The 27,966-nt window shown below is 35.9% G+C and overlaps 2 protein-coding genes and 1 long non-coding RNA gene across 5 annotated transcripts; 2 read left to right on the top strand and 1 right to left on the bottom strand.

Moving 5' to 3' along the window:
- Nucleotides 1-66: 66 nt before the first annotated feature.
- LOC121429738 (retinol dehydrogenase 11-like) lies at nt 67-7,322 on the top strand. Its single transcript, XM_041626939.1, has 6 exons — nt 67-225; nt 2,764-2,910; nt 3,805-3,996; nt 5,059-5,337; nt 6,019-6,211; nt 7,102-7,322. The coding sequence occupies exons 1-6, from the start codon at nt 189-191 to the stop codon at nt 7,199-7,201; spliced, it is 948 nt and encodes a 315-aa protein (XP_041482873.1). The 5' UTR covers nt 67-188; the 3' UTR covers nt 7,202-7,322.
- Nucleotides 7,323-14,660: 7,338 nt separating this feature from the next.
- Nucleotides 14,661-14,967, top strand: LOC121429740. The gene is made up of 2 exons (XR_005971964.1): nt 14,661-14,764; nt 14,840-14,967. It is a non-coding gene; the product is annotated as an uncharacterized LOC121429740 (long non-coding RNA).
- A 102-nt stretch (nt 14,968-15,069) lies between these two features.
- Nucleotides 15,070-26,103, bottom strand: LOC121429739 (centrosomal protein of 19 kDa-like). 3 transcript variants are annotated; one of them, XR_005971962.1, is made up of 3 exons: nt 25,994-26,103; nt 18,719-19,405; nt 15,070-17,287 (listed from the first exon to the last, which is right to left on the bottom strand). XR_005971962.1 is itself a non-coding variant. In XM_041626940.1 (2 exons), the coding sequence occupies exon 2, from the start codon at nt 19,288-19,290 to the stop codon at nt 18,784-18,786; it is 507 nt and encodes a 168-aa protein (XP_041482874.1). In that variant the 5' UTR covers nt 19,291-19,405; nt 25,994-26,103; the 3' UTR covers nt 18,713-18,783. The 3 variants fall into 3 exon arrangements, 1 of the variants encoding a protein (XP_041482874.1); XR_005971963.1 differs by having other exon boundaries at nt 26,005-26,084; XM_041626940.1 differs by lacking the exon at nt 15,070-17,287 and having other exon boundaries at nt 18,713-19,405.
- Between the last annotated feature and the right edge of the window lie 1,863 nt (nt 26,104-27,966).

Consider the following 27,966-nt stretch of genomic DNA (forward strand, 5'->3'; position numbering starts at 1 on the left):
CACCACAAAAGGGGAGGGGCTGTTAATATTGAAAGCGTCAGCTCAGCTGATATGATCGTGCAATTTTGGACAAGCCACGCCCACTTTATCGACTTCGCAAATGTCATCCGAGCCAAAAGGTGCCTAGATTTTTCTCCAGGATATTCCGGCTGAATCGAAATTAAAATCCAGAGGCAGAGTTGATCACCATGGTAGCGGGAGTGACGGTTGCCGCTGGTGCCGTTGGTAATTATCTTATAACTTAATTAATCTAATAATATTCTAAATCATGTTCTTCATTCCTCCAGAATGAACTTGTAACGGATCGAACACCACTCGTCGTACGGTACCGTACCCGTGCCATGCCTTGCCTTCCGGCGTAGTAACTCGAGTTCCGCCGGCGGGCGCCGGGGCGCTCATACATCAAAGGCTCGGCGCGGTCCAATGAAAGAAAGGCATGAGGGGATTAGAAGACTAACTTAATTATCCATTAATAACAATTTCAAATGATTTCTTCATCATAAACGCACGCGGCCTAAGTTCATTTGTTGCCAAGCTGTCACAAATATAATTAGACAGCTGGCAGCCATCTGTTTCGACATGTTCGTCTTCAAGGAGTCTTTTTAACATTTTTTTTTTTCTTTTGAGTGGTGCCAAGCAAGTGTCACAGAGTTCAGTGCCAGCGGATCCGGAACAACCAACATGGCACTAACAGAAACCGAAGCTTTTGGTCTAAGTACAAATATGCCAGGCCATCATCATTCATACAAGACAGCTGGCAGCTAGCCGTCTGTTTCAAGGAGTTATTTCTCCTCTGTATACCCAGTTGTTGACGTTTTGTGTCTGGACAATCAATTTTAGAAAGTCATTTGGAAAAAATTACAAGTAAAGTTTCATCAACTTTTAGTACAAAATGTTAGGAAATATTATAGAGAACAAAATAAAAGATGATTACTCTTGAATTCATATTTTTAGTGTAATCCAAGGACAAAAAAAGACTTCAAAAATATTAAGTGTCCGGACACCCGACGCCCCATCCTTATTGGTGAGTGGAGCCAACGGAGTTCAGTGGAACAACCAATATTAACAGAGACTGAAGCTTGGTCTACATCATACATGGCCATATCAAGCCAAGACCGTGTGTCCATGGCATGTGCATGAATTTTTGCAGGCCCAAGTCCCAATCCAAGCAAATCGCAAAAGGGAATTTTTTTCCATGCTTAGCTTGTCTTGTTTCTGGTTTTTGTCAAAATAATGTCACAGAAAAAACTGCTGTTATCAATTTTAAATGTATAATTACCAGCATCATGAGTCAGACTGCCAAGTACGACAATACCAGTACGACAATACACCAGACGGTGGACTGTACTGTTTCCAGAAGAAGAAGAAGAAGACTGTAGGCCTACCGTACAGTACAGGAACTCGTTCTTCCCATCCACTTTCATTGAGTGGAATCGCCTGAGTGACACTTTAATCAACTCAAGTAAAGCTTATTCAAGAAGGCCATTGACAGAACCTTCTAATCTTCACTGCGCCCTCTCACCCAATGCATTTAGAGGGCCCTGCATCATACATCCTGATCAATCCAGACTTATTAGAGGGTTGCGCTTGCCTTGACGGCAAAGCACGTATAGACAATAACAATTTAACATAAATCTACATGTAGCTACATGTAGATACCAGTATAGATCTAAGTTACAGGAAAAAGACAATGACCAGGTGGGTGTTTCATAAAGCTGTTCATTAGTTACGAGCGACTATATGAATGACTGGTGATCATTTCTAGAGAACTAAGTAAACACAAATGAAAAGTTGGTGTAGATCTAGATCTATATCACAAAGACTTATTGACCTACCGCAAGAAAGGGTCAGTAATCGTTCGTTTAGTCACTCATAATTTACAAACACTGGTACCCCCTCCTGGCTTATTATAGGAAAGCTTTCAATCATGCATTCACCAGTCCAGAGTAAAGTTACATGAATATAAATCAAAATCCAGTATAATTTTCATAGATAACAAAATCAGGAGTGTAAACCAAATATTATACAGAGAAGATAAGATAGTGGACATATTTTTATTTATACACAAGAGATTGTGTTACAAGCAAATACTGGTATTGTACAGTAAATAATCTAAAATAAAGGGCCAGCACGGAAGACAATTACATTACAGTCTTCCGTGCTGGCCCTTTATTTAATTTAATTTCAAGATAACTATTCTTTTGCATCACTTGGAAAAAAAACTAAGGCCAGCCACCCAGGGAGGTCAATGCATTTGACCTCCGAGTATCCTGCATTTCGAATGCTGTCTGTTCTTCTTGATTTTGCCCTGAAGTCCCTGCCCACACTGTCTCCTTAAAAAAAAAAAACAATGACTATTATGTAAACTTTTAACAAAATAACAATATATAATGGTGCCATCCCAGATCCCCACCCCTTCCTATCTAGTTTCTGAGTTAAATTAAAATATCAAACAACTCCCCCCACCCCCTTCACAAATTAATAAATAAGAAGTGAATGAAAATATTTTTTTTAATAAAAAAAATAAGATGGAATCGGGAAAAAAGATATAATAAACTTTGGGAGATATATTTCTTTCCTTATAGAGATACCAGGACGATGGAATTTTAGATTGTTTTAAGTTGATAATTTCCTCAAAGTGATGCGACCATGATAGAGCTTTTTCTTTATGATAAGCCCATGTCTGTGGTACATAGCATGTGCAAGTTTGTTTTGTTTACACAAACATTGAAATAATTGATTTATTTTCTCCACACTTTATAGGTGCTGGTGTTGGCTGGGTCTTTTTGAAGCGCTGGATCAGTGGAGGTCGTTGTCATAGCAATGCTCGTTTGGATGGAAAGACGGTCATCATTACTGGTTGTAACACAGGAATTGGCAGAGAATCTGCCAAGGACCTAGCTAAAAGAGGTGCAATACAATGTTATCCTTTTAGAGGATAATACATAGTTGTAGAGTGCTCAAACCATACACAGACACTCATGGCGCGAGCTTACCAACAGTTATGTAATGTTGTTTAACAAGCTACAAATATAAAGTTATCAGCAAAGTATTATAAAACCTTTAATTGTTGCACTATAACAGTTACAAACAATTGCTATAAAATTTTACATTGTCAGAATTCATGGCTACATTGTGATATACATGTAGCGTTCAAATGCATCGGAATGGCATCTCTTAAACAGATTATCACCCCCACGGCCTCACTCATCGGATTCTGACATGCCCAAATACAATGTATAAGGCAAAAAATAAAACTTACTGCGTAATACTACAACATTGGATGGAGCTTAAACAGGGCTCCTTTTTTTAGATTTGAGTGTTCTTTGGGGCATTTCGGGGGCTCAATCACCCCCAGACCATATGTAATTTTTTCCCTCCGATGTATGCATTTGGTCCGCCACTTTGAGAGCATTTCAGCAAGAAATCAAAACACAAATGCTAGGTATACAAATTCATTTGAATGTCGCATCCTACCTATTTCTCACTTGGGTGGTTTGCGGCAAAGTGAATGGCTCCTTGCAAAAGGCACCGCACGCCAGGCAAAATTGTAAATGCTGAAAATCAAACCAAAATACAATTTTCTCCTGGAAATGATTATTTTGTCACTACAAGTACTGGTACTAGTTTTATTTTATACTAAATATGACCAAGGGAATCCTTATCAGTAATCTTTCTTCTTTTCCCCCCTCGTTATTAAAATGCCTGCACTAACATATGAGTATTGTAGTTGTTATTTAACTTTAATTCAGAACCCATAAAATCATTTACATAAATCTCTCTTTTTTCCAATTAATTTCCAAGGAGCCAGAGTAATCATGGCATGCAGGAACATAGAGAAGGCAGAAGAAGCTCGACTGGACGTTGTAAAAGTGTCTGGTAGTGCCAACGTGGTGGTCAAGAAACTTGACCTGGCTTCAATGAAGTCCATCCGAGACTTTGCCGAGGACATAAAGAAGGAAGAAAAGCAGCTCAATATTCTTTTGAACAATGCTGGTAAGATGAGATAAAAGAAAAAAAAGTAAATGCTTGTACTTAACCCATACATTACTCTTTTACTGTTAGGGTGGCAAATTAAGAAAATTGTTTTCTGTGCCATGCAAAGATTTGAACAATTTAAGTAAGGAAAATTAGGATGATTGAAGTCACATGTGAAGTAAACTAAAAGTTAGTACACATCTTTTATTCTTTGGCATGCCATAGTTGTGCTTGCCAGAGGCATTCTGTTTGGGGGATCAGTCATCCATCCGTGCAACTTTCTTTCTTGCGATAACTAAAGTTGAACAGTTTGACGATCAACTTCAAATTTGCATTAGTGAAAGTTTCAGGATACAAATGTCAAAGGTCACAGACGTTATTAAAGGACTTCAATGAATTTTATCCCTTTTTTATTGCTCCTTTCATTGGCCTTATACATTGTTAAGCCCTTTAAAAAAAAATCTATTTGTGCTGTAATACAGAAATTCCCCCTATGGTAGAGAAAAGTCCTTGCTTTGAGAATATCAAAGTTTAAGGCCTTTTGCTTAAATCCAATGTCTACTAATCTATTTTTATATCCATTATATTGCCAAGTGACTTTTTGGTATCCCTTCAAATTTTGTTTAAATTGTAAAATACACAAATGATGAATCTTGTAAATTATACCAGATGAAAAGTTTATTGAGGAGACTTGAAGCTTTTACAGGCCATATGTTTGTCCCTTTTTTGTGATTCACTGTATATTAATTTTCTGTAGTCTGTAGATTGTGGTCTAATTCTGTGCTAAAATTAAGGGAAGCCAAACACGTCAGAATTTGTTCACATGGTATGTTTCTTATGTTTACTGTGCTCTCTTCTAATTCTTTAATGGTGAAGACAATCATCTTATTCCTCCTTCCTAGCTAGATAAGAATGAGTTGTAGTCAGATCAGCTGAAACTATGAACATATACTGTAAGAAATTTATGTCACCATTAACTATTAATCTAGTTAAACCACAACGATCAGACCAGAGTATAAGTTAAGCCTGACTTCAGAATACGGGCCTAAGTGTTTTCTATAATTGTTTGATATTTTGTAGGTATTATGATGTGTCCTCAGTGGGAGACCGAGGATGGTTTTGAGATGCAGCTGGGGACCAACCACCTGGGTCATTTCCTATTGACCCTACTCCTCCTGGACCTCATCAAGTCGTCCGCTCCAAGCCGTATCGTGAACGTCTCTTCCACTGCCCATGAGAGGGGCAGCATGCATTTTGACGACATTATGTTGAAGAAGAGCTACGGTCCAATGAAAGCATACGCACAGAGCAAGCTTGCAAATATTCTCTTTACACGAGAGCTAGCAAGGCGACTTAAGGGTAGGTCCTCTTGGCTTTAAAGGCAAGCAGTGATTTTTTTTCATTCATCCATGTAAACATGACCAGGTTCCAATTGCCTTCTGCACATGAGCATCTAAAGGTTATTTGAGATAAATCATCAATGTTGTTTTCAAATTCTTACATATACATTCAGATTCGATGATTATTTGATGTATTCATTTAAAAGTATTCTATTCACCGCATCCACTGAGGAGTAACAAATTGTTCCTCATCATTCATAGTATTTTTACAGAAGCCCAAGCTAATTGGTGGATTCACAATACATTGCGTCATCGATTGGTTGCAGCGGACAGGCCAATTTCTAATTTCAGGGTCAACTTCGCATGCAGGCAGCGCACAGTGAACTAGCTAGTGTACTGTAATGTAAATGTGGTGCTTCAAATATGAAAACCATCTGGCCAAAACGTAGGAAGAATTCGCCCAAAACAGTCTAAATTTTGCAAAGAAATCTGCAGCAAATTTCTCTTCTCCCACTTCCTGTACCCTGGTAAACAGCCTTATCACATGCAGCGCTATACTAGTACAGCGCATGCAGATGTCTCCTTTTTCCAACGAGGCATTGCAAATTTTGGTGTGTCCGCTGCAACTTTTAGGTGGCACACTGTATTATGAATCCACTGTAAAGACTAGAAATCTATGTGATTCCTTCTCTTCTATCAGGTACTGGTGTCACTTGCTACTCTCTACATCCTGGCGTGATCAACACGGAGCTTACAAGGCACTTTCCTTCCTACGCTGCACCACTTGTTTACCTTGGAAGTGCATTCTTGAAGACGCCAGAGCAAGGGGCACAGACAAACATCTACTGTTGTGTGGATGAGAAAGCGGGCGAAGAAACGGGACTCTACTATAAGTAAGTATACAAATAGCTCATGTTTATTTGTGCCTTCTCCTCAGACACCCTTTTAACATACATGAACTGCATTGGAATTTCGAATCAAAGGCTAACAGTAACACATGGGCCCGAATTCACAAAGGTGGTTTTGAAAACCCACGGTTGAATCCAGGGTTTATGCAGATTTCCTGTATAAATTACTCTTAATTTAGCACGTATCGGGCGCGTGGATAACAAATGTCCAATGCTGATGCGCGTTTTTTGTCACAGTGCGCCAAATTGACGCCTATTTCCAAGGTTGCATACGCTATTTTATTAGTCCACTGTGTGAAGAGTGGACTCATTAATTCAAAACAGTGGACTCTTGAATAAAATAGCGTGGATAACCATGGCAACATGCGTCAATTTGGCACACTGTGACAAAAGCGCGCATCAGCATTTGACATTTTGTAATATATGCGGTAAAATAAGTGTAATTTATACAGGAAATCTGCATAAACCATGGACTCAACCGTGGGTTTTCAAAACCACCTTTGTGAATTTAGGCCTTTGTCTCGCCTGCGTGTGAGACTACAGGCACCACTTTTTCCAACAGCGGCAGCGCCAACATTAAATTCATAAGCTAATTAAAGTTTTTGAAATGTCATAATGTGGATAGTATATGTATATAGTTCATGAGAATTAGACATAAGGGTAATCAACTATTGCTATTGTAGAGGTTTGAAAGTAGAGTATTCTTTTCAAAATGAGTGTAGTCCTTGAACCAGGAGTCGAAAGCTGAGTAGTAGGCAGGCTCGAGTAGAAGGCTTGAGTAGGTGAGAGATGGCTGGCTTGAGTTGGCGAATGGAGTAATACTCTCTTGCTCCTGCTATAATTACTATTATTATTTTTCCTTCTAATTCATCCAGGGATTGTGCTACAGCTACGCCGACCAAGGCTGCTCAAGATGACGAGGCAGCAAAGAAACTTTGGGATCTGAGTCTCAAGCTGGTAGGGCTTGAGGAGTAGGGAGCTTTGTGATCCCAAAACACTTGGCTGGTATCCAATTCAATACTTGGATTTAATAAAAGTTTTATCAGTACTCTTCTTTACTGAGTCATATTCAGTTCTGTTCCCTGTTGTATAAAAGTAACTAAAATGATGTGTGAGCCAATGGTTGCTATGGTAGCAGTGATCAACAGCCAATCAAAATCATGGATATCCTGGAAATTTCCATTGGATGGCAAATTAATTTTCATGCAATAGGCCAAGATCATTGGGCTGTGTTTAAATTTCAAAAAAGCAATGTGATCATCATGAAATAATGCACAGTTAGCACGTCCCAAAAATGCATATTACTTCTGTGCCACAGATTGTGTCTGTATACACATAACCTGTCAATGAAGGCCTCCAAATTTTATTGGAACTCCTCAAAAGGTGTTATAAGAGTTTTATTGAAATGACCAAAGTCGAGATACCAATATACATGTAGTGGGTTATCTATTAAATAAAACACTGCTTTTTTTAAACTATTGAACTGAATACCAGCCTTGGGTTTTATATTTTCAAACAATTTTTGATCCGAAATGATTTCTATACTGATAGCTGTACTGATATGAAAATCAGGCCTAAAAGGCAACTCATACACTACTATAGAATGATCTTTGATGAGGTTTTGAGAAGATAATCAATTAGAAGCATAAACCAAAGTTTGTCTTTTTGCAGCATCTGTAGAATAGAGTTCACTGCATCTGTCAACATCAGAAATTCTTCATATTTTGAAATGAAATTGTGAGCCATGTTCTAAACATGCAACATTTTTTTAATGCACATTTTGCAGTAAAACATGCTTACATGTATCTAGTGAGTATCATAGCTGATCCAATATCCTCAGATTACTTCGAGCCTACATGAGGCTTTTGCACTCAAATTGCAAAGAAGGGTAGCCACTTTGTAACTAGTCATTAATTTACGGCTGTTAAGAATAGGTAGGTTGTACGTGCCTTTATCGCATTGGGTAGAATGCAAGTCAATCATGCTTTCAGGTACATGTATGGCATAATTCAAGTTGTGATCATGTTTTGTGAATTTTTTGAATATTAATACTCAAGTCTGCTTCGCCAATTTTTTCAAAATGTCCTTAGCTGAGCTTTGAAACAATTTATGTGACATAATTGAACTGGCTAATTCAGTGGAATAGTTTCAGACCCTTTTGACGGCATTCCTAAATTGAAAAAATGAATTGATTTAACCCTAAATAGACTGGGCTATTTCGACGCCTAAGAAGACTGGGGGGGCTGATTCAGCCCCCCCTTATGATCTCAGCCGTCGATCGCAACGAAAATTGGCACACGCGTTACCCATGGCATTATCTACAAAACTATAACGTCAAATTCTGTAAAAAAAAATGTCATGTCTCATTAATTACGCTAATTTATGCGTAAAATCTTAAGTTTGCTCTAATTAATAAAATAATGCCCCTGAAAATGCTAATTTTTGTGTCACGTACTCTAGATAGGCATCTGATAAAATTTACTTTAAAAAAATTTCAACATCACATTTATTTTCTTATGTATTCTATTGTTTTCTAAATTTCGTATGTATTTCTTTGTTTTTTATTGTTTTTTCATTGGAAATTGTCAAGGACTTTATTTTGACCATAAAAAAGAAAAAATTAATTGATTTTAAGCAGCAAAAGGAAAAATAATGATACATTTATGAATTTTGGCTAAAAACACTATTTGCATTGGATTTGTACACAAATTCACGTTTTTGAGTAATTTTGGGTCTGCATGCACTTACGAAATGTTGCGTAATTTTGGAACCGCGTACCCGGGGTCACAATTTTGGGCTCGAAAGTTGCGCGAGACTTGAAAGTAAAAAGTCAGCAAGCGACGTGGTCAAAAAAAATTTGCGCGACAGATTTATCGCGAAAAATGTCGAGGGGGGGCTGAATTAGCCCCCCCCCCCGTCTTTTTAGGGTTAAGGCTTACTAATGAAGATATAATCATATATTATGGATTATATATATGTTGCTCTGTAAAACAGTCATTCTTTTTAACTCTAATACTATCCACGGCACATAGAGACTCGATAGGATCATTGAGAAACGAAAGTTAATAATTATCATTATTGAATATTGCTTTATTGACAATGAGTGGATGCTATACACAATAGTATAGGTAGTTAGATACTGGTGCAATTATTAGTACAGGGTTTAACACTTCAAATATAATTCCTGCATATTGTAGTAGACACTAAACTGAAAGTGCTAGTACAAATCCTTCATTATGTTTTTTTTTGTTATTATGGAAATTCATCAGCATTTCTTTGTCATCTATTAATTTATGGATCTGTTACTTTTTGTCTTTCAAAATCGTAAAAGTCAATTGTGGATACTGGATACTTTTGCTATTTAATCTATCAACTTCTGAATTTGTAATTCTCATAGGCTTTGTTTATGACCCATACAGATCCAAAACAAGTTAGCCTCTCTAATGTTCTAATCCAGCCCAACATCAAAATGAGATGTAAAATAGGAAATTTATAACATTCTAACTTTGTCTTATTGAACACTGGTAACGCAGACAAGAATGGGGAAACTAACAACAGCACACACTCGTTATCTTTTGTATCTTTAATTATATGAAGTATGAAAATCTCTTCATAGTAAAAAAAACAGAGCTTCCTTCATATGAAATTTTCCCCGATACATATTTCATCTCATGTGTCAGTGTCTGATACCATTTGCTTTCTAATTTCATATCAAGCATGTTGTGCACATGAAATTCAAGTGAAATTTGGAATAACACCTTTTTTTTATATCTGAAATTTTCAATAGTATGTTTGATGTTTCTCTAGTTATTCAAATCAGCTTGTTTGAACTGATACTTACAGAAAAGAATGGTAGCCTTCAAGGTACAGCTATATGATGTGATTAATCTTTTCCTCAACATTTTACAAGTATAATATGGTTTTGTGAAGAATCATTGTTGGCCCTGTAACCTAAGTTTTGCCATGAATTGCATGTATTATAGAGCCACTCCAATTGTCTTTCTGTAATTTTCTTCCATTTAGCTATTTGATTTAATGCCATGTGAACATTTTGAGATGAATACCGTACTGAAATGTATTAGATCTTTAGCCAGTCTGACATTTTTCATTCATTTTTATTGGTGCACAGGGCCCCTATTGTTGGTACCTGTTTGGAATTGTTTTGAACCACCGGTATTACATGTAAATGTCCATTTTCTTGCAGTATCTTTAGTGGTGTTTTTGATTCTACAGAACAGAGGAATTATTTGTGAATTGAAAAAAATAAAGTAGAGAAATTGAACTGCATCACAGTGATACAGTAAATCTCTCTCGTCAATCTGGCGCTGTGCATTGGCTGCCGGGTCCACGATCAATTGGGCAAAACAGATTTTCAGAGTATTTCATTTCTTGTGTCTATTTCGAACAATAGAATGTGGATTTTCATTTTTTTTTCTGTTGGAAAAAATTACTGGGAATTCCAGTCTCCTTTTTTTTCTGGAATGCTCTGTAAGTGCAGTTATCAATTTATTACAGGTTTGTTAAAAAACTCTTTTCACCCTTGGTGATAAAAAAACCTATCACTATGGCATCAACTTCTTTCTAAAAACTGATAATGAAGTTATAATTTGTGACTATGTCAAAAGTTCGGTGTATGTTGTATATTTATTGAATCTCTTTCAAATCATTACTGATTTATAAACTTTTAGAATAAATTATGTTAATATTTTTAGAGAATGATCAATGCGTAATGTTTTCTTATCTTCAGATTCTTTGTGTGTATGACCATTTATGACATGCAGATGTTTTAAAATTGTCCCTTTTTTAACTTTCATATTCATACAGTAGTACAAATGGATATACACATTGAATAAAAAGAGAAAATCCAACAAGCATAACACTGAAAATTTCATCAAAAATCGGATGTAGAATAAGAAAGTCATGACATATTTTTTTTCACAAAACAGTTCTATGCACATCCCAGTCGGTATGCAAATGAGGAAACTAATGACATCCTTCACTATTTCTTTTGTATTTTATTATATGAAATGTGAAATATTCTAATTTTCTCATTATGTTTTATTTCTCCCTGAACGTGTTGAATTATGGTTCAGTCAAGTTGGTCATCATTGTCAAATCTGCAAAAATTGACATACATGCGTAATGTATATTTCAAAGAAAAAAAAGAAATAGTGAGGGACATCATCGATTCTCTCCTTTGCATAAATTGTATAATATAACTATTTTGTGAAAAATAAAATGTCAACTTTATTTCACATCAAATTTTGATGAAAATTTTAGCATTATGCTTGACTGATTTTTCTCTATTGATTCAAATAAACATTTTTCTGAGATGGACTTGACCTTTAAGCATAAACAAGGAAAGGATCAATAAGAAGTGAGATTTTTGGTGCTATTCATGCTTGTAGCTATAGTTTAGAACAAATAATACCCTTTTTACACAGGATTTTCTTAACCCCGGACTATCGCTAACCCCGTACTATCCTTAACCCCGTACTATTTTTTTTCCTTTTCACACATGCCAAATTGTTATTGCTAACCCCGGATAAGGAATGCTTGCTTTTTACACACGAAACTCGCTAACCCCGGACTAGTGGTTTTTGTCGATCATTCGTAGTACAAGTACTTCACTCGTACACTTTTTACACACGCTAAAATTTCCTTAACCCCGTACTATAGGTGGGGCTAAATTGCTATTTAGCCCCACCTATAGTACGGGGTTAAGCTTAGCCCACTTTCGTTTTACACTAGCGATCTTAACCCCGTACTATCGCTCTTAACACCGCAATTGCTGGGATAACCCTGCTTTTTTGCAGGGCCAAATAATCCCGTACAATAGGTGGGGTTAGCCCACTTTGCAAAAATGCTGTGTAAAAAGAAAGTGGGCTAAGCTTAACCCCGTACTATAGGTGGGGCTAAATGGCAATTCAGCCCCACCTATAGTACGGGGTTAAGAAAATTTTAGCCTGTGTAAAAAGGGTATAATTGGAATCAATTTAAATAAACTGAGTAAACTTTTAATAAAGTGGTCAAAACCAAAGTAAAGAGTTGGTGTGATAGCAATATAATTATCAAAAGTATGCAATTGTCCTTTCTTATGATGTTCATCCATACCATGAAGTCTACATGAATGATATAATGTAGACTTGACATTCTGAATTATTATAAGACTTGGTATATAGAGATTCTCAGACATAAAATCAAACAATAAGCCATTTATCTTCCTGAACTTCTGCTAAATAGCATTTATTTTATAATAGTAACAAATAAATGTACGATCATGTAATAAATAACGGATTTGTCACACTGAATATCAAGGTTAAGAAACTTAGGATCTAGAAAGGTAACACCACACACAACATATCTGACATGAACATAGGGAAAAATATTGCATTATATTTTATCGCTCTGTTTACTTACAGTATGTACAGTTTTTATGGAATCAGCCTGCTGAAATTGGAGCCAACAAGATGTCTTGATTTGGAATTACTTTCAGAATCAGGCAAGGGCACACAATGACATAAAAAAAACTTTAATATGCTTGTTAGGAACGAGAAAGAGAAGAGAGCGAGAAAGAGAAAAAAAGAGAGTCTAGATTAACAAATTTGAATGAAGACCAAAGGAAAAAGTATAGGATAAAAATTATCATAAATTAGATAAAGAGAGAAATAGAAAGATAGGGTTGCGAGACAGCCAAGTTACAAATTATGAGAGTAAATGGAAAACAGACTAAAAGAAAGAGAGCAAAGTAAACAAGGAATGAGAATTAAAAAGTTTACTGAAGAGAGAATCTAACAAATTAGAATGAGAGAGTAAAGGTGAAATAGAGAATGAAAGAGATAATAGTTAATGAAAGGCAAAGGAAATCTAGATAGTCGGCTCCTTAGACTATATAGCACATGCACAGTACATACCTGACAAGACTGGCAATTACCGTACTACTGAAGACATTGAAGGAAATGCAGCTATTTCACAAATTGTCACTCGTATAAAAACAAGCTCTGATTTTTTTTCATCTTCATGAGATCAAGTGATGGGCAAACTTTCAAAAATCATTCAAATGTGTTTCATTATGGGCAAGTCCAAGAATTCGCGCGCGTTACGTATGGGACATTTCAGAGGCTTTAATGACCTGAAAAATAGTGTTAAATGACTTTGATTAGATTGAATACCCTCATGATGGTAGACATCTAGGAAAAGAATAATCATGCAAAAAATGGTGACATTTGACCTTGACCTTTTAGAGGGAAAAGATGGGCCGTTACGTATGGGACGCAGAAAAAAGACAATTTTTGAAACATTTTTTTCAAGTTGAGAATTCTCTGAAAGTATTTCATTTGACAACTTGTAACTTACTGTGATAAAAGTCACAATACTCTAGTATATCTAAGGCAAGTTTCATGTCATAAGCGAAATCCCTCTAATTACAGACTCTAATTAAAGAAATTAATGACATGTTACGTATGGGACAGTTACGTATGGGACATTTTGTCCCCATAGAGAACGTACACAATTTTCCCCATAATTCAAAAAATTGAAATAATTTAAAATATGGAAATAACAAAAGAGTTTCAGTCTTTTAAAATGTTCTATTGAGACATATTTGATATGACTGAAGAGGAAATTAGCCATTTCAACATTTTTTTTTCTTGTTTTTCATGGTTTCATGAATTTCTTATGTATTTCTATTGTTTTTATTTTTTTCATATTTTTCCATTTTCACAAATTTTTTGTTTCAATTGCTTTCATTAATCAGTATTCATAAAAAATAAGTCTTTAAAAACTAAAGAAAAGGTAAATAATCACTTTTTAGAGCACTCTTGAAATTTGTTTTTCTCCATTCACTTTGTACACAAATCTCCCCATTGACATTGTGTGTAAATGTCCCATACGTAACATGTTGTCCCATACGTAACAATTTTTCAATTAACTTTTAATTAAAAGGTGAACTCTATTTTTGAAACTTTTTTGGGTATAACATTTTCATACTTTATAAATTAGAACGTCCCAGAGATGCAACAATACAAGTATTGTATTATGAGAAATAACTTAAAAAACGTCCTCAAAATGTTACGTATGGGACATTCCATCCTTGGACAAGACCTAATTTGCATAATTAATTAGATGACACCACTTTTTTTCCCCCAAAAGTAATAAGATGTTAGGGGGTCCATGTCCCACCTATGACTAAATCTCACAAGTTTTCTTTTCATTTTCTATGAGTTTTTATAATTGTCCCATACGTAACGCCCATTTTACCAATTATGCAAATTAGGTGCCCCAAATTAGCATAAATATGCATATTATCAAATTTTTCTTAATGAAATTTTAAAATTCAACATTTGGGCTTTCTTACCCCACCATAGATAACTTCTTAAATTAAAGATGAAATTTTGCCTTCTAGGGTGACCTTTTCTTGGACTTGCCCTTATGCCAACTCATATTCAAGAAACAATTACAACTAATGTATTGTATACATTTGTTGAAAAACAAAGTATAACATTGTCCACTGTCAAAGGATTGGACAGAATTGACCTCGTATACTAGTGCAGATGTGCCCTGAGCACATACTGCAAAAAATGTAGGTTCTACTAATACATTGGGCACCATGAGGTTATACTTACACAAATGTATATATATTTTCAAACATTGCTATGGATGCAAAGAAAAAACACATAGGACAATAGACATTAAATATCATACACAGAGCTGCCAACCTGAAAAGGAACATTTCAGTATTTTTGAAGCTGAAAATCGGTATTTAAAAAAAATACCATAGGACCGCACATACAACTGAAACTTTAGTAATCAGTATTTTCCATGAAACTATCAGTATTCTTCTCACTTTTCAGTAATAAATACTGAAAATCAGTACTACTTGGCAGCTCTGCATGATACATGTTTATGTACTGTACATACACTGCATCATCAGTCATCCAACATTAAATATTGCACTATATGGTTGTAAATTATTGTGATCAACCTTACATTTTTACACATAGTTTGTGTACCTCTTTGACTTCTGATTTTCTTTTTTTTTCAAAGAAAAAGTAACTTTTTACACATAACTGTACATTGTGCATATTACATGAAAGTTAAATATTTAAAGTGTACAACCTTGCATAATTAAGCAAATCAGTGTGCAGTTACCCATTTATCAAATTTCTTTTTGTTTGCATTCTGAACTAGACTAAATCAAATTGACTTTGTGAGTGTGCTTTGAATGTCTTCATCAATATCAAATATACGCTGGGGCTCTTTGCGAAAGAATTAGATGTATGCTTTAAAAAATGTAAATATCAAACTGATCCACAATGTGCAATTCTTGCATGTACAGTATTACTTGTAAATCAAGATGTTGTTTATTTTTTTTTAGTTGAATTTGATTGTACATAATATTTCCTGCAACATGTCCCTCATCTGGAAATTCCAAACTCATCAATCCTCAAATTAAATTTGAACACTGTGAATACGGAGAAATTAATAGAAAAAAGAAATATGCAATTTAGTTAAAATGGCATTTCAAATAAATCATTGAATTGAAAGTACAAAAATAAATTGTAGCTCAATATATATATAAAAGTTCTGTTATTATCAACAACAACAAAAATTGATGGGAATGCATGTACTTAGAACACTATTCAATGAGGCTGTTTACATTGAAATTAACAATGATATTACATTCTGACTCAATATGCTACATTATCACACCTACGTGTAGGCTGTATGCCAAAGGATGGCCACATTTGGGGGTGTTTTACTTGCAATAAATACTGTACACGTTGTTCAAAAGTAATGGTAAACCGCACCACAATACACACTCCTTCATGCCGAGTGCTGAGTGTAAACAACACTACAATGTCCGGTAATGAGCCCACAGATTCATGTACATGTACATACACTATTGGATGTACAGTACAATATTTTTTATCACCTGACTTCACAATTAATTTTCTTTAAAAATGGCAGAACGTGAACAATTTAAATATATGTTCATTTTCTGGTACATGTCCAACAACTTTTTGAGCACCACCGTATATTTGCAACCAACTTTGTTACTTCTGTAATCATGTTTGAATTTATGATGAAATTAACAGTACAAAAAAGAAACTGAAGACAACCCTATTTACATGTACATGTATGACATCTTTTTATGTCTTCAGTGGTATTATCTTCATGTGCTGCAGTAAATTGTGGACACATTTTTGTATTATACTGAATATGACATGCTGAAAACAAGCTAGGCAAATGATTAATTTGGGATATATATTACATGTAATCACACAAGTTTAGAAGATAGGTATAAAAAAAATATAAAAATATGCAGCATATAAATTATCAAAACAAAATCGCAAATCGATGCACCATGGAACATGAATAAAAGGAGTTTTTTGCATCCTGTTTGCATGGCAAAGTTATGCCACAGGGTCATAAATAATTTGTAACCTGCCAAGGGGAGGTAAAGTTCTCCAAAATGTAGAACAATGAAGTTCAGTAACAGCGTTATAATTTATGACAATTCAAAATTTCTGATGACACAACTAAGGAATGAAATAGACGCCCAAAGCAAAAGACAGAATATATTTGATAATCCACGTACATGAATTTTAAAGGTTTATCAGATAATTAATACGTCAAAAGAGGCTAAAAGTTCTAACAAAATTATGCATGACATGAATCAATAACTGATAAATTAGCAGAAGTCTGTGTAAACAGATTAATTACAAAATTGTGTGACCATCGGAATATACCAGCATAATTTCTTTGCGTAGGGGCTTAAAACACCGGCCTGTATTCTGACCTTCAGCTCAACCAAGATGTAAGTCTAACTTTATGGCAATGGAAGGTTTCAGAATATAGACCACTGTGGATAAAATGACATGGTATAATGTAACATACAGTAGTGCCATCATCAGCGATGAATACATTAAAAGTAGCAAGCACCATTGATTTTGAAATGCTTCGTTTCTGAATACAATCGGCCTGAATACAGTCAGCAATTAGCAAAGCTTCTATGTCCTTTACTGAAATATATCCAAGTATAATACATTTACTCTCTATCAACCGCGTAGCCAGGATTTCATTTTGGAGGGGGCGGTAAATGCACGCAAAGCGTGCCAACACTTACAGAGCGCGCGAAGCGCGCTCCCTATGGGGTGGGTGCAGGGAGGGGGAGCTTCCCCCTCCCGCGCGAAGCGCGAAGCTTTTAGTGTTTCATAAATTAAAATGAAAAGGAGCCGTTTCTCTTGTCTCTAGTACCTCCAATTCGGTTGATTTTGAACCTTGTTTTCAAAAGTGATTGTGAACGCACAAAAGAGGTATACAATGGAGGAAATTAAAATGATAATAACTCCGCGCGAAGCGCGGAAGCTAAAGTGTTTTATCAATTTTTCTTGCCATAAAAAGGGTCCCGAGAAAAGGGTATTCTCAAAGATATATTGAAACTTTCTTTGGAAAGATCAGATTTGATTTAACAATTTAGCATCAGTGCATATTTTTAACTCGCAAAACAGAAGAGAAGATTGGTAGAGAAAGATATTCCTCCCCGCGCAGAGCAATGAAACTCTGAAATTTCAAAGGGCGGACGTTTCATCAAATGTAGATATCTCTAATACCCAATCGTCTCTAATTCAATTGATTTTCTAAGATTATTGAACTTCATTACAAGGAAAATAGTGCGCATAAAGTTGAAACTTCTGTGATTTATTGAAATTATCTATCTATATAATAAAGGATGATTATTTTTTTGACTTATCCTGAAGCGCTTCATTTTGAATATAAAGAAACTTAAGTGTCATTCAAAATTTCAAACTGAGGGCGCAAAACAGGACAGGAGATGAATGTATACAGGGAAATGACATGAAGTTTAATACAAATATTGTACTTTTTTATTTAATACGACACGAATTCCATACCTTCCTCTTTTTAAATTAGGAACCTGTTTGCCCCCAAATTATGGTTGTTTATAGTAATGAGCTGAAAAGCGAGAGAAGCTGACTTTATGGAGGTGACGGCAGAAACTGATATAAAGATTTTACCCGCTCGGAGCCGACCAGACCAGAAGTTGCGCGATCAATTGGAAAAAAAAGATAACTTCATATATTTACTTCGGCCTAACCTTACTCAAATTCATGCCCTAATGTATACAATTTTAACTTTAACTGGCAAGAAGCACATAGCTGAGGTGGAAAAACAGGGTTAGAGAAAAGGTGGGGGAACAATGGAGAACTTCAATATTGTCATTTAACCGCGCGCAGCGCGGAAGCAAAATTCATATATGAATTTAGAGCAAGAAGAGTGAAGGAGTTTCTCTTTTGAGAAAAAAAATAAAGAATAAAAAGAAAAAAACACAAAGCTACCTTTCTTCCCTTTCCTCCCTTCCCTTTTCCTTTTCTCCTCTCTTTTTTCCCTTCTTTTTTTTTCTTTTTGGGGACGTTTTGGGGGGGGCGACCGCCCCCACCGCCCCCCCCTGGCTACGCGCCTGCTCTCTATTCAAATAAAAATCTTCTATTGATTGACAAGTTTTCACAGAGCAGGGAGTCTTTGACCACTTGTTCCTAAAACAACGGATCTGAGTCTTCTTCAGAATCCCAGCCACTTGATTCAATCGGTGGACCTTCCTTCTCAAAGTCAATCTCAACTTCATACTGGAATCCAGGATCACCAGGCTTCTTACGGTTCTTCTCAAAGGTCTCATCCATGATCGCCTTCTTCTCGCTGAGGGCCCTGTCATCCAAGGTGTTGAGGTTCTCATTTGGGTCAATGACAATCTCCATCTCTTTCTCCACCTTCTTGATGGCGTCATCGAGCCTTCTACCATCCTGCCGCTCTTGGATGACCCTGAGAAGCTTCTCCAGCTGCCGTCGGTTGATCTGTTCAATCAGCTCCCGGTGCTTGGGCTTGAACTTCAGATCCTGAATGGCGTCGTCGACGTTGGACTGCTTGGTGAATTTACGAAGTGGCAATGACCTCTGGCGTTTCTTCCCCGACCGTTCATCGATGTACGTCACAATGAGGGTTGGCGGATCCACCCTTATTCCACATTTCTTCGGCACAAGGGCCATTCTGTCTCCAGATGCTCTATCAACTGAAGATTCCTTGATTTGGAAAAAACACAGGTCTATCCAACTGGTAAGGGGGAAGAAGCACTTGTAGCTGAAGCTGCAATGCTCTCTACACCTACATGTATAAAAATCATAAGACAAATGAAAAAATATAACGTTAACAGGATACTGTAAACAGGTGTTTGATACATGTAGGCATAGCTATGACAAATTTTGTCTCACATTATAATAAGCATAGTTTAATTGCATTGTTTGTACTTTGTGAGTTTGTGGTTTTTCCACATCAGATGTGTTGCTTACATTTGCTATGAATATATTAGTTTAAATTCCCCATATATGCACAAGTAATATGCACGTACTATATATTTGCAGGATTGATCAACTATGTCTACACATTTTTTAACAAAAACCATCAGAATTTCCTCTATACTGGTAATTAATCAATTTTGGATCTAATGCTCTCCTTCCATAGTGCCATTTCAGGAAAGTTTGGGTCTAATGAAATGCCCGTCCGCAGTCAGAATAAAACTTGCTAATTCACAGGCTTTTCAAGTGAATACACATAGATTCTAAACAAGTGCCTGTGATTCTGGCTCTGCTCCCCTACTGTTAAAGCTAGTCACTTTTTTAAAATTGGGGAAAACCGCAGCAGCTATATTTAAGGTAAGCACAGCCAGGGGCGGATCCAAGATTACCAAAGGGGGGTGGGGTGTATTTTGTAAAGAAAAATTTTGACAAGCAAAAATAAAAGTCTTGACTTAATTCAGTTCACTGGTACCAAATCGAGGTCCTGTTTAGTTCCAGGGGAATGCAAAAAAAAAGGTTCTCACTTGCACTACTGTAGTCTAGTGCCATGGCACTAGACTATGCATTCATGACATATTCCGCCATATTACCATTAAAAATATTGTTTGTGCGTTGTTCCTCTCTAAAGGGGGGCATGGGCCTACAGCAAGTTTAGATGAGCAACGCCACTGAGTCAACGATCACACCCAACTACTTGTATGGTCACGTATTGAATTACAGGACAATATCATGATTCCGGATGTGCATATTACTGCATACGAAAACAATTTTGTACTGTTAGACTTCCACAGTTCAATTTCAGAGAGCAATGCATGGAACAAGATTGCAAAAATAAGTTGAAAAAATCAAACTTTAACATGTACCGTATTTATCTCTAATATGACAGAAAATGCTTAAAATAAATGTCAATTATATAGTTTTGGGTTAATATTGATATTTTCTGACGGAAATACGGGCCTGATTTGCCAAATTGCAATCTTGTCTGCGCCCTCAATCGAATGTTGAGGTGTGGTGTATTGTGGGTGATCGTCGATGGCTAGACTCAAGGTATAACATGTGCGAGGTTTAACGTGTGTATATTGCCATCGACGATCGACAGCGCATCAATGAAACTTGATGAGCGTCATGATACGAACAAGCACAACATTGGAAAGAGTTGGAACATGAGCCCATGCAGCTAACAAGCAAAAATAAAATAAGTTAGCAAACACAAATAACATCTGCTACAATTTGATATGAAAAATTTTAAAAAGCAAACAAAAACTTAGAATTTACGCATTATGAGGTCTATGACCATGATGACTATGAATATGATTATGAAGAATAATCACACAAACTCTTATGTCATTATTAATAAAAAATATCTTCACCCGTGCGGTGCGTGTCTGGAATCATGATGTAATTTGTCACACACAAAAATTATTGTTTCATTGTTATTTGCCGTTACAGACGCGTGCGTCGTGTAACGTTGGCGAAGAAAAATAGGAAGCAAGATGGCGGCGTAAACATCGGGCAAGTCTCTTCCGTCTTTTCACAATATTTATCTCATTTTTTTTATGAATTCTTGTTAAAAAATAACATTAAAAACGAGAGCGTAGAAATGTCGGAAATGAAGTTTTATCCCATGTACATGATTTAGGGCTAGGCCTAGATCTTTTCTAAAGACTAAGGAAAGTAGAAATCTCTTCTCGGGGGTGAAAGTTTCAGGTTTCGGCTTCCGTCGTGTGGGTCAATGAGAAGGAAGACCTGGCTTCGTATGAGAGTAACCTTACGTTAGTAAATGATTTTTAGGCATTATCGTGATCCAAGTCCCCGGTGACTCGGATCCACGGACAATTTTTTACAACGTAAAACATGTCCTACCTGTTTCTGCCAACCCACCACCTCCTAGTTGTGTGTGACTTGTCTCTTTTCAGTCTCAACCAAAGATTGTAGAGCGCCGAGTAAGCGGCGTTCTACAATCTTTACTTTATTGGCGTAATAAATCAGAATTGCATCTGCTTCTTTTCAATCTCTATTGCTTTAGTTCGTAAATTAGTACTTTTCATATAAATAAATCATGATTATATTCATCTTTTTATGTTTCTCACTATGAAATTTGCTTTATTTCGTTTACATTTTTACTAAATAAATCGGCCCCGAGTATATCCCTCTTCAGTCTCAATTGCTTTATTTCGTTGATTCCTAATTTACTAAATAAATCAGAATTGAATCCTCTTTTCAATCTCTATATTGCTTTGTTTCGTAAACTAGCACTTTTCATATAAATAAATCATGATTATATTCATCTTTTTTTATGTTTTTCACTAAAAAATTGCTTTATTTCGTCTGTGTTTTTACTAAATAAATCAATAGTCCCTATCCCTCTTCAGTCTCCATTGGTTTATTTCGTCTATTCATGATTTACTAAATAAATCAGAATTGCATCTATTTCTTTTCAATCTCCATTGCTTTATTTCGTAAACTAGTACTTTTCATATACATAAATCAGGATTATATTCATCTTTTTATGTTTCTCACACTATCAAATTTGCTTTATTTCGTTTACATTTCTATCTACTAAATAAATCGGCCCCGAGTATATCCCTCTTCAGGCATTGCTTTATTTCGTTTATCCCTAATTTACTAAATAAATCAGAATTGCATCGACTTCTTTTCAGTATATAGCTTCATTTCGTCGTACTTTTTAATTATGCTATATAAATAAATCTCAATATATGTTTGTCATGATTATGCTTTATTTCGTCTATCACGTTTTTACTAAATAAATCAAATTGCATATCTCCCTCTGAACTGTCTCCATTGCTTTATGTCGTCAGGTAAAAAGAATATCTGTATAATTACTCCTCGTGATTCAAGTCCCCCTTCATCCGAATTAAACTACTAAGTCACTTGTTGATTTTCGATGATGAATTATTAAGATCGATAGAATTGAATTAAAACAGTATATACTACTCCTCGTGATCCAAGTCCCCTCTCCTTATACAAAACGGCAATTAACCCGTTGATATTCATCTACCCCTCATTTCCCTCCTCTTCAAAACCACTCTGCCACTTTTAGACAGTGTAATAGACATGATTAATGAATATTTTTGATAATAAGAATCATTAAAATCAATGAAAATCACATTAAAAACACTATTTAACTGTCTAAATACTCCTCGTGATCCAAGTCCCCTCTCCTAAAAATACAAAACGGCAATTAACCCGTTGATATTCATCTACCCCTCATTTCCCTCCTCTTCAAAACCACTCTGCCACTTTTAGACAGTTTAATAGACATGATTAATGAATATTTTCGATAATAAGAATCATTAAAATCAATGAAAATCACATTAAAAACACTATTTAACTGTCTAAATACTCCTTGTGATCCGAGTCCCCTTCCCGTGTTGAGTTCGTCCAATTTCCCATAGGAGGGGACTTGGATAACGAGGAGTACTATTACTCGTGATCCAAGTCCCCTCTCCTAAAAATACAAAACGGCAATTAACCCGTTGATATTCATCTACCCCTCATTTCCCTCCTCTTCAAAACCACTCTGCCACTTTTAGACAGTTTAATAGACATGATTAATGAATATTTTCGATAATAAGAATCATTAAAATCAATGAAAATCACATTAAAAACACTATTTAACTGTCTAAATACTCCTCGTGATCCGAGTCCCCTTCCCGTGTTGAGTTCGTCCTATTTCCCATATTAGGAGGGGACTTGGATAACGACTAATAGTACTCCTCGTTATCCAAGTCCCCTCCTATGGGAAATTAGACGAACTCAACACGGGAAGGGGACTCGGATCACGAGGAGTATTTAGACAGTTAAATAGTGTTTTTAGTGTTATTAATTTTGTCTTATTTAGTGTTTTGATCATTGTTTCATCAACTTGGAAGAATATACCGCCACAGGAGTGAAAAGAAAGAGACTATTTTTGTCGTTTGAAAAAGTGTCCGAGTCAGTTGTTATTGTGTCAATGGGAAAACGTGTGGTGGAAGGAAGTCCCCGCTCAGTGAGAAGCTTCGCACCGTTTCGCATCGCGAACAATAGATTTCTTTTGAAAATCTTCCAACCGTGGATTCTATTGAAAGATTGCTGATATTTGAGGTGTGTCTCAAGTTTGTCCCCAGTGACTTGGATGACGATAAGGCCGATTTTTACTCTCTAGAAGCCGCCTGGGGCCTGTTGCATGACGAGATGAGCGATACGTAGGAACGTCCTAGGACCATTCTTCCGAGATAGGAAGATTGGCGACAAATCAGCGCTTTCTGTTTCACGAAGGCAAATTCTTCTTCCAAGTCCGCGACATCGTTTGATATCGATACTATCGAAAAAATATTTAGTCTTCATCGTCACCTGAACCTTTTATTTCGGAATTACGACTTTTCATAAAATCATTTATTTCAATAAAAGGAGATCAAATGATGTTTTATTTATTACTGATTGTAGAATTGATGTATGGAGCTTACTTTATGAGGTAAAAAGAGAAAAAACTTTGAAGATTCACAAAAATAACTGAATAAAATCGAAATTTTCATTATTTCCCTTCTTTTTAACACGGTGTCCTTTTAGAGACACCTTTCATTGATATTTCAACGAAAGAGACCCTTGTCCGATATAAAAATTGATTTAACTAAGTAATTTCGACATTTTATTGTTCAATATTCTGTATTTTTATAGAATACTTATATACAGTGATAATTTTTCAAATTATGCGTTAATATGTTATTTGTTGAGGTAGAAATAGGGTTTGAATGGAGTAAACAAAATCAACAGTGTCTGATTGTATGAGACTAAAAAGGAAAATATGAGAGGCTGCGTGTGAAAAATCAAATTTATTTATTTTAGATGTCAGATATAACGCAAGAAATACAAATGTGAGTGTTTAGAGTATAAACGTACCTCAGTTGCATGATAAGTAATCGAAGACAAGGAACATGAACTTTGCTGCAAACATGTCCAAGTGAATAAAGTCGTGCTTTGCAATAATAATTAAAACATAGAAAAGGTTGTGCAATCCGCAATGGAAAAAATACTATGCTAAAAATTACAACGATCATAAACCGTTAAAACGTTGGTCATATTTTAAGTTGATCACTTAATTTATGGAGGTTTACTAGAATAAGATTTAAGAATATACAAAATATATATGTTCAACATTTCAATTCTTTTAACATGACATAAGAGCCGAAAGGGGCTTACCCTATGATTTAAAATGCGCCTATTCGCATGGACTTTCCATAATCTTTTCTTTGATGAACTTATCTTCATTTGTAATTATTGTGATGGATTCGTAAGCTGTAGGTCTAATCTGTATCTTAAATTCATTTTTTTTGTTACTGCCGATAGTTTTTTTGTATCACTGTATCCCAAATCCAAGAATTAATTTTCATTGATTAAAATCAATCTCATAAAAAAATAATGAAAATGAAATAAAAATAAATAAATGATTTAGCATATTTAACATCTTAGTTCTGTATTGTTCTTTTTTTTTTGCTGAACGTTATAAATACGTTTTTTCCTTACATAATTTCTTTTAAATAAACTAGTTTGTTTTCACGTTGTTTAATTGTCTACAATGTATGAGAAAGCATGAGTGGTCAGAGAGATAGTGCAGTGCCGCCCATTTCGATAGTTCAAGTTTATTTTCTTTTTTTTTCAATGGAAAAGGGGTGGGGATAGGACGGAGGGAGAATAAAAGAAAATATATTTAAATATAATATTTGGGCCTACATTACCCCCGGAGAAATTAAAATTACATCCGTTTTTGGTCGTCCTGTCGACCTGAAATTATTGATGACAACTAGCCCCCACACAAAGAATAACTTGGCGCCATTCCAGATAAAATGCATCATCCGACCCCCTAAAAAATGTTTAAAGGTGATATGTCAGTGTGGCCTGCCGTAAACGCATTTTCTCTCAATGCCGACGGTGGCGGGCGGTGTGCAAAGAAGATCATGCCTACGTAGGACATGTCTGGAGGTGTCTTTCCAAGGACCATTCTTCGTATCGTCCAAATCGGCTTTGTGAAACAGTTGAGCGATATCTCGTTCTTACGTAGAATGGTTCTACGAAAGACCATGTCATGCAACAGGCCCCTGGCTAGTTCGAAATTCCATAGCAAGTCTCTGCAAAGTGCTGGACTGAGCGGTTTTGGTCTCATTTTCGCGCGCCACGCCGCCCCGACCGCCGGGGCCGGGGCGAACCTCACCGCGGCGGCTGCTACGCTACGTTAATATGCGGATACATCATCATGTAATGTAGCTCGCCCTTACATTTTTACACGGTTGGTTTGAGGTCTAGTTTCCAGTCTGTTTCACAACTTCTACCACATTCACAGCACATAAAGTATCAGAGTATAAAATACATATAAAATTCAGCTGAAATACTTTAAATATACCTTATAGTTACCAACAATCAGTGGAAACAAGCTCAGGATACAGCTAAATTTTCCTGGGATTTTTGTTGTTGTTGATAACGTGTAAAGTATAGTAGTGTGCATTGGGCAAATAAAAATTGCAAAAGAAAAATATCAGAGGGTCACGCACTGATCTCTCCCCTACCCTTAGGGGAGAGATCAGTGGGGTCACGGCGCGCGGCTTGCCACTATTAACGTCAGCCACTCTACCATGGGAAAGCTCTTCACATTCACCTGGACTGATATCAAACGCTGTCTTTCTCCAGGGGCGGATCAAGCCTTCGCCAATAGGGGGCCCGGAATTTTTTCAGCCATATTTTCCCCGATCCGGCGGCCGCTCGAATATGATTTTTGCCAGGATTTTTTGTTTCTTTGAAGGGGTAGTCCAAATGGTCACTTTTTAGCTTTATTCTTATGACACAAATGTATAATGCCACAACCTTTATTTATATAATGCGAGCGCGAAGCGCGAGCTAAATTTTTTGGAAATCTTATGTACTTTTTCCTAAAATTTTGAACATTCTGTGTATGCAAGTTAATAATTACGTAAAGAGTGAGCAGAAATGAAGTGATGGAAAAGGTACTGTTAAATACTTGCTTGCAATTAGTCATGAAGACGTTACACATTTTTAAAAATCAAATAATGCGAGCGCAAGCCGAAATTTTTTGAAAATTTTACATAAGGAATTGAAATTCTTAGCACGTTTTGTAACTTAACAGAATAGGTATATAATCAAACATGCGAGCACGAAGCGTGAGCAAAAAATTTCCAGATTTAGACCTACTGAACAAGACACTCTATTCAATTAGTTTTTGTAAATCATGAGTAAGTGGGGATCTTCCTTACATTAATAATGAGAGCGCGAGCAGAAAAATTTTGTATACGTTTTGAATTGCTCAAAATTGTACCTGTTCTGCTTGCATTTAGCCATGAAGATGTTACATATTTCAACATTCAAATATTGCGAGCGCGAAGCGCGAGCTGAAAAATTTTGACCTTTTTTACCTGAATAATGGAAATGCTAAGCACTTTTGGTAATCTTGGAAGGACTCTAAGTATATAAACTAAACTTTATTGATGCGAGCGCGAAGCGCGAGCGGAAAAATTCTGGACACTCTATTCATGTTTTATCATGAAAAGGATAAGTTATTTATCCGCGAGCAGACACTTTTTGATTTTGTGATCTGAAACTGGATAATGATTTAAATAGAGAACAATCTGCGTATCTGAATTAACGTGTGTTTTAGATTTCGACCTAGAATTTGGGTATTCTAAGTACCTTTCTTATCATGAAAATCAATAAAGCGAGCGCAAAGCGCGAGCTAAAAATATATGATATTCCGATCTAACAAAGGGTCAATTTAAGCTCTGTATTGCAAACACTTTGTGGGAAAATTGTGAATTGTGATGGATCACAGTTAAAAAGAGCTGATGTATTTTATTATTATTACCTTGAGTTTTTACATAGGACCGGGACATTCTATAAGGGCATTATGTCATCATATGAAAATGATGACTATCTTCCTATTTCTCTTCCTAAGCATGAGAGCGCGAAATCTGTTAATATTATGGCCTGAAAACTGGACAATGTCATTTAAAGCACTTTTGTAATTATGAATAAGATGCATGATATCTATCAATTCGAGCAGAAATCGCGAGCCGAAATTTTTGATAAACTGTCATCAAAGTAGTTTGATTTAGAATTAATAATGGATATACATAACTCACTAATCAAAATGCTAGCGTGCAGCGCTAGCTGATACGTTTTGACAATCTGACCTGAGTAGGGAACTTTTTGAGAACTTTATGGAATACAGGAAAATAATAGGTACCTGACAAATCAAATTTTGCGAGCGCGCAGCGCGAGCAGAAAATGATAATATTCAGACCATAACACAAACATTTTTACAGAGCACTTTTTTAAAATCAATTTGTAAATCAAACAAAATAATGA

Source organism: Lytechinus variegatus, chromosome 16, assembly GCF_018143015.1.
Source record: "Lytechinus variegatus isolate NC3 chromosome 16, Lvar_3.0, whole genome shotgun sequence".
Taxonomy (NCBI): domain Eukaryota; kingdom Metazoa; phylum Echinodermata; class Echinoidea; order Temnopleuroida; family Toxopneustidae; genus Lytechinus; species Lytechinus variegatus.

Excerpts from the sequence above, each read along its gene's own strand:
- LOC121429738 (XM_041626939.1), top strand. The coding sequence starts at position 189 with ATGGTAGCGGGAGTGACGGTTGCCGCTGGTGCCGTTG. Across the intron at positions 226-2,763 it reads GGTTGCCGCTGGTGCCGTTG|GTGCTGGTGTTGGCTGGGTC; the intron begins GTAATTATCTTA and ends CACACTTTATAG. Across the intron at positions 6,212-7,101 it reads GAAACGGGACTCTACTATAA|GGATTGTGCTACAGCTACGC; the intron begins GTAAGTATACAA and ends TAATTCATCCAG.
- LOC121429739 (XM_041626940.1), bottom strand. The coding sequence starts at position 19,290 with ATGGCCCTTGTGCCGAAGAAATGTGGAATAAGGGTGGATCCGCCAACC.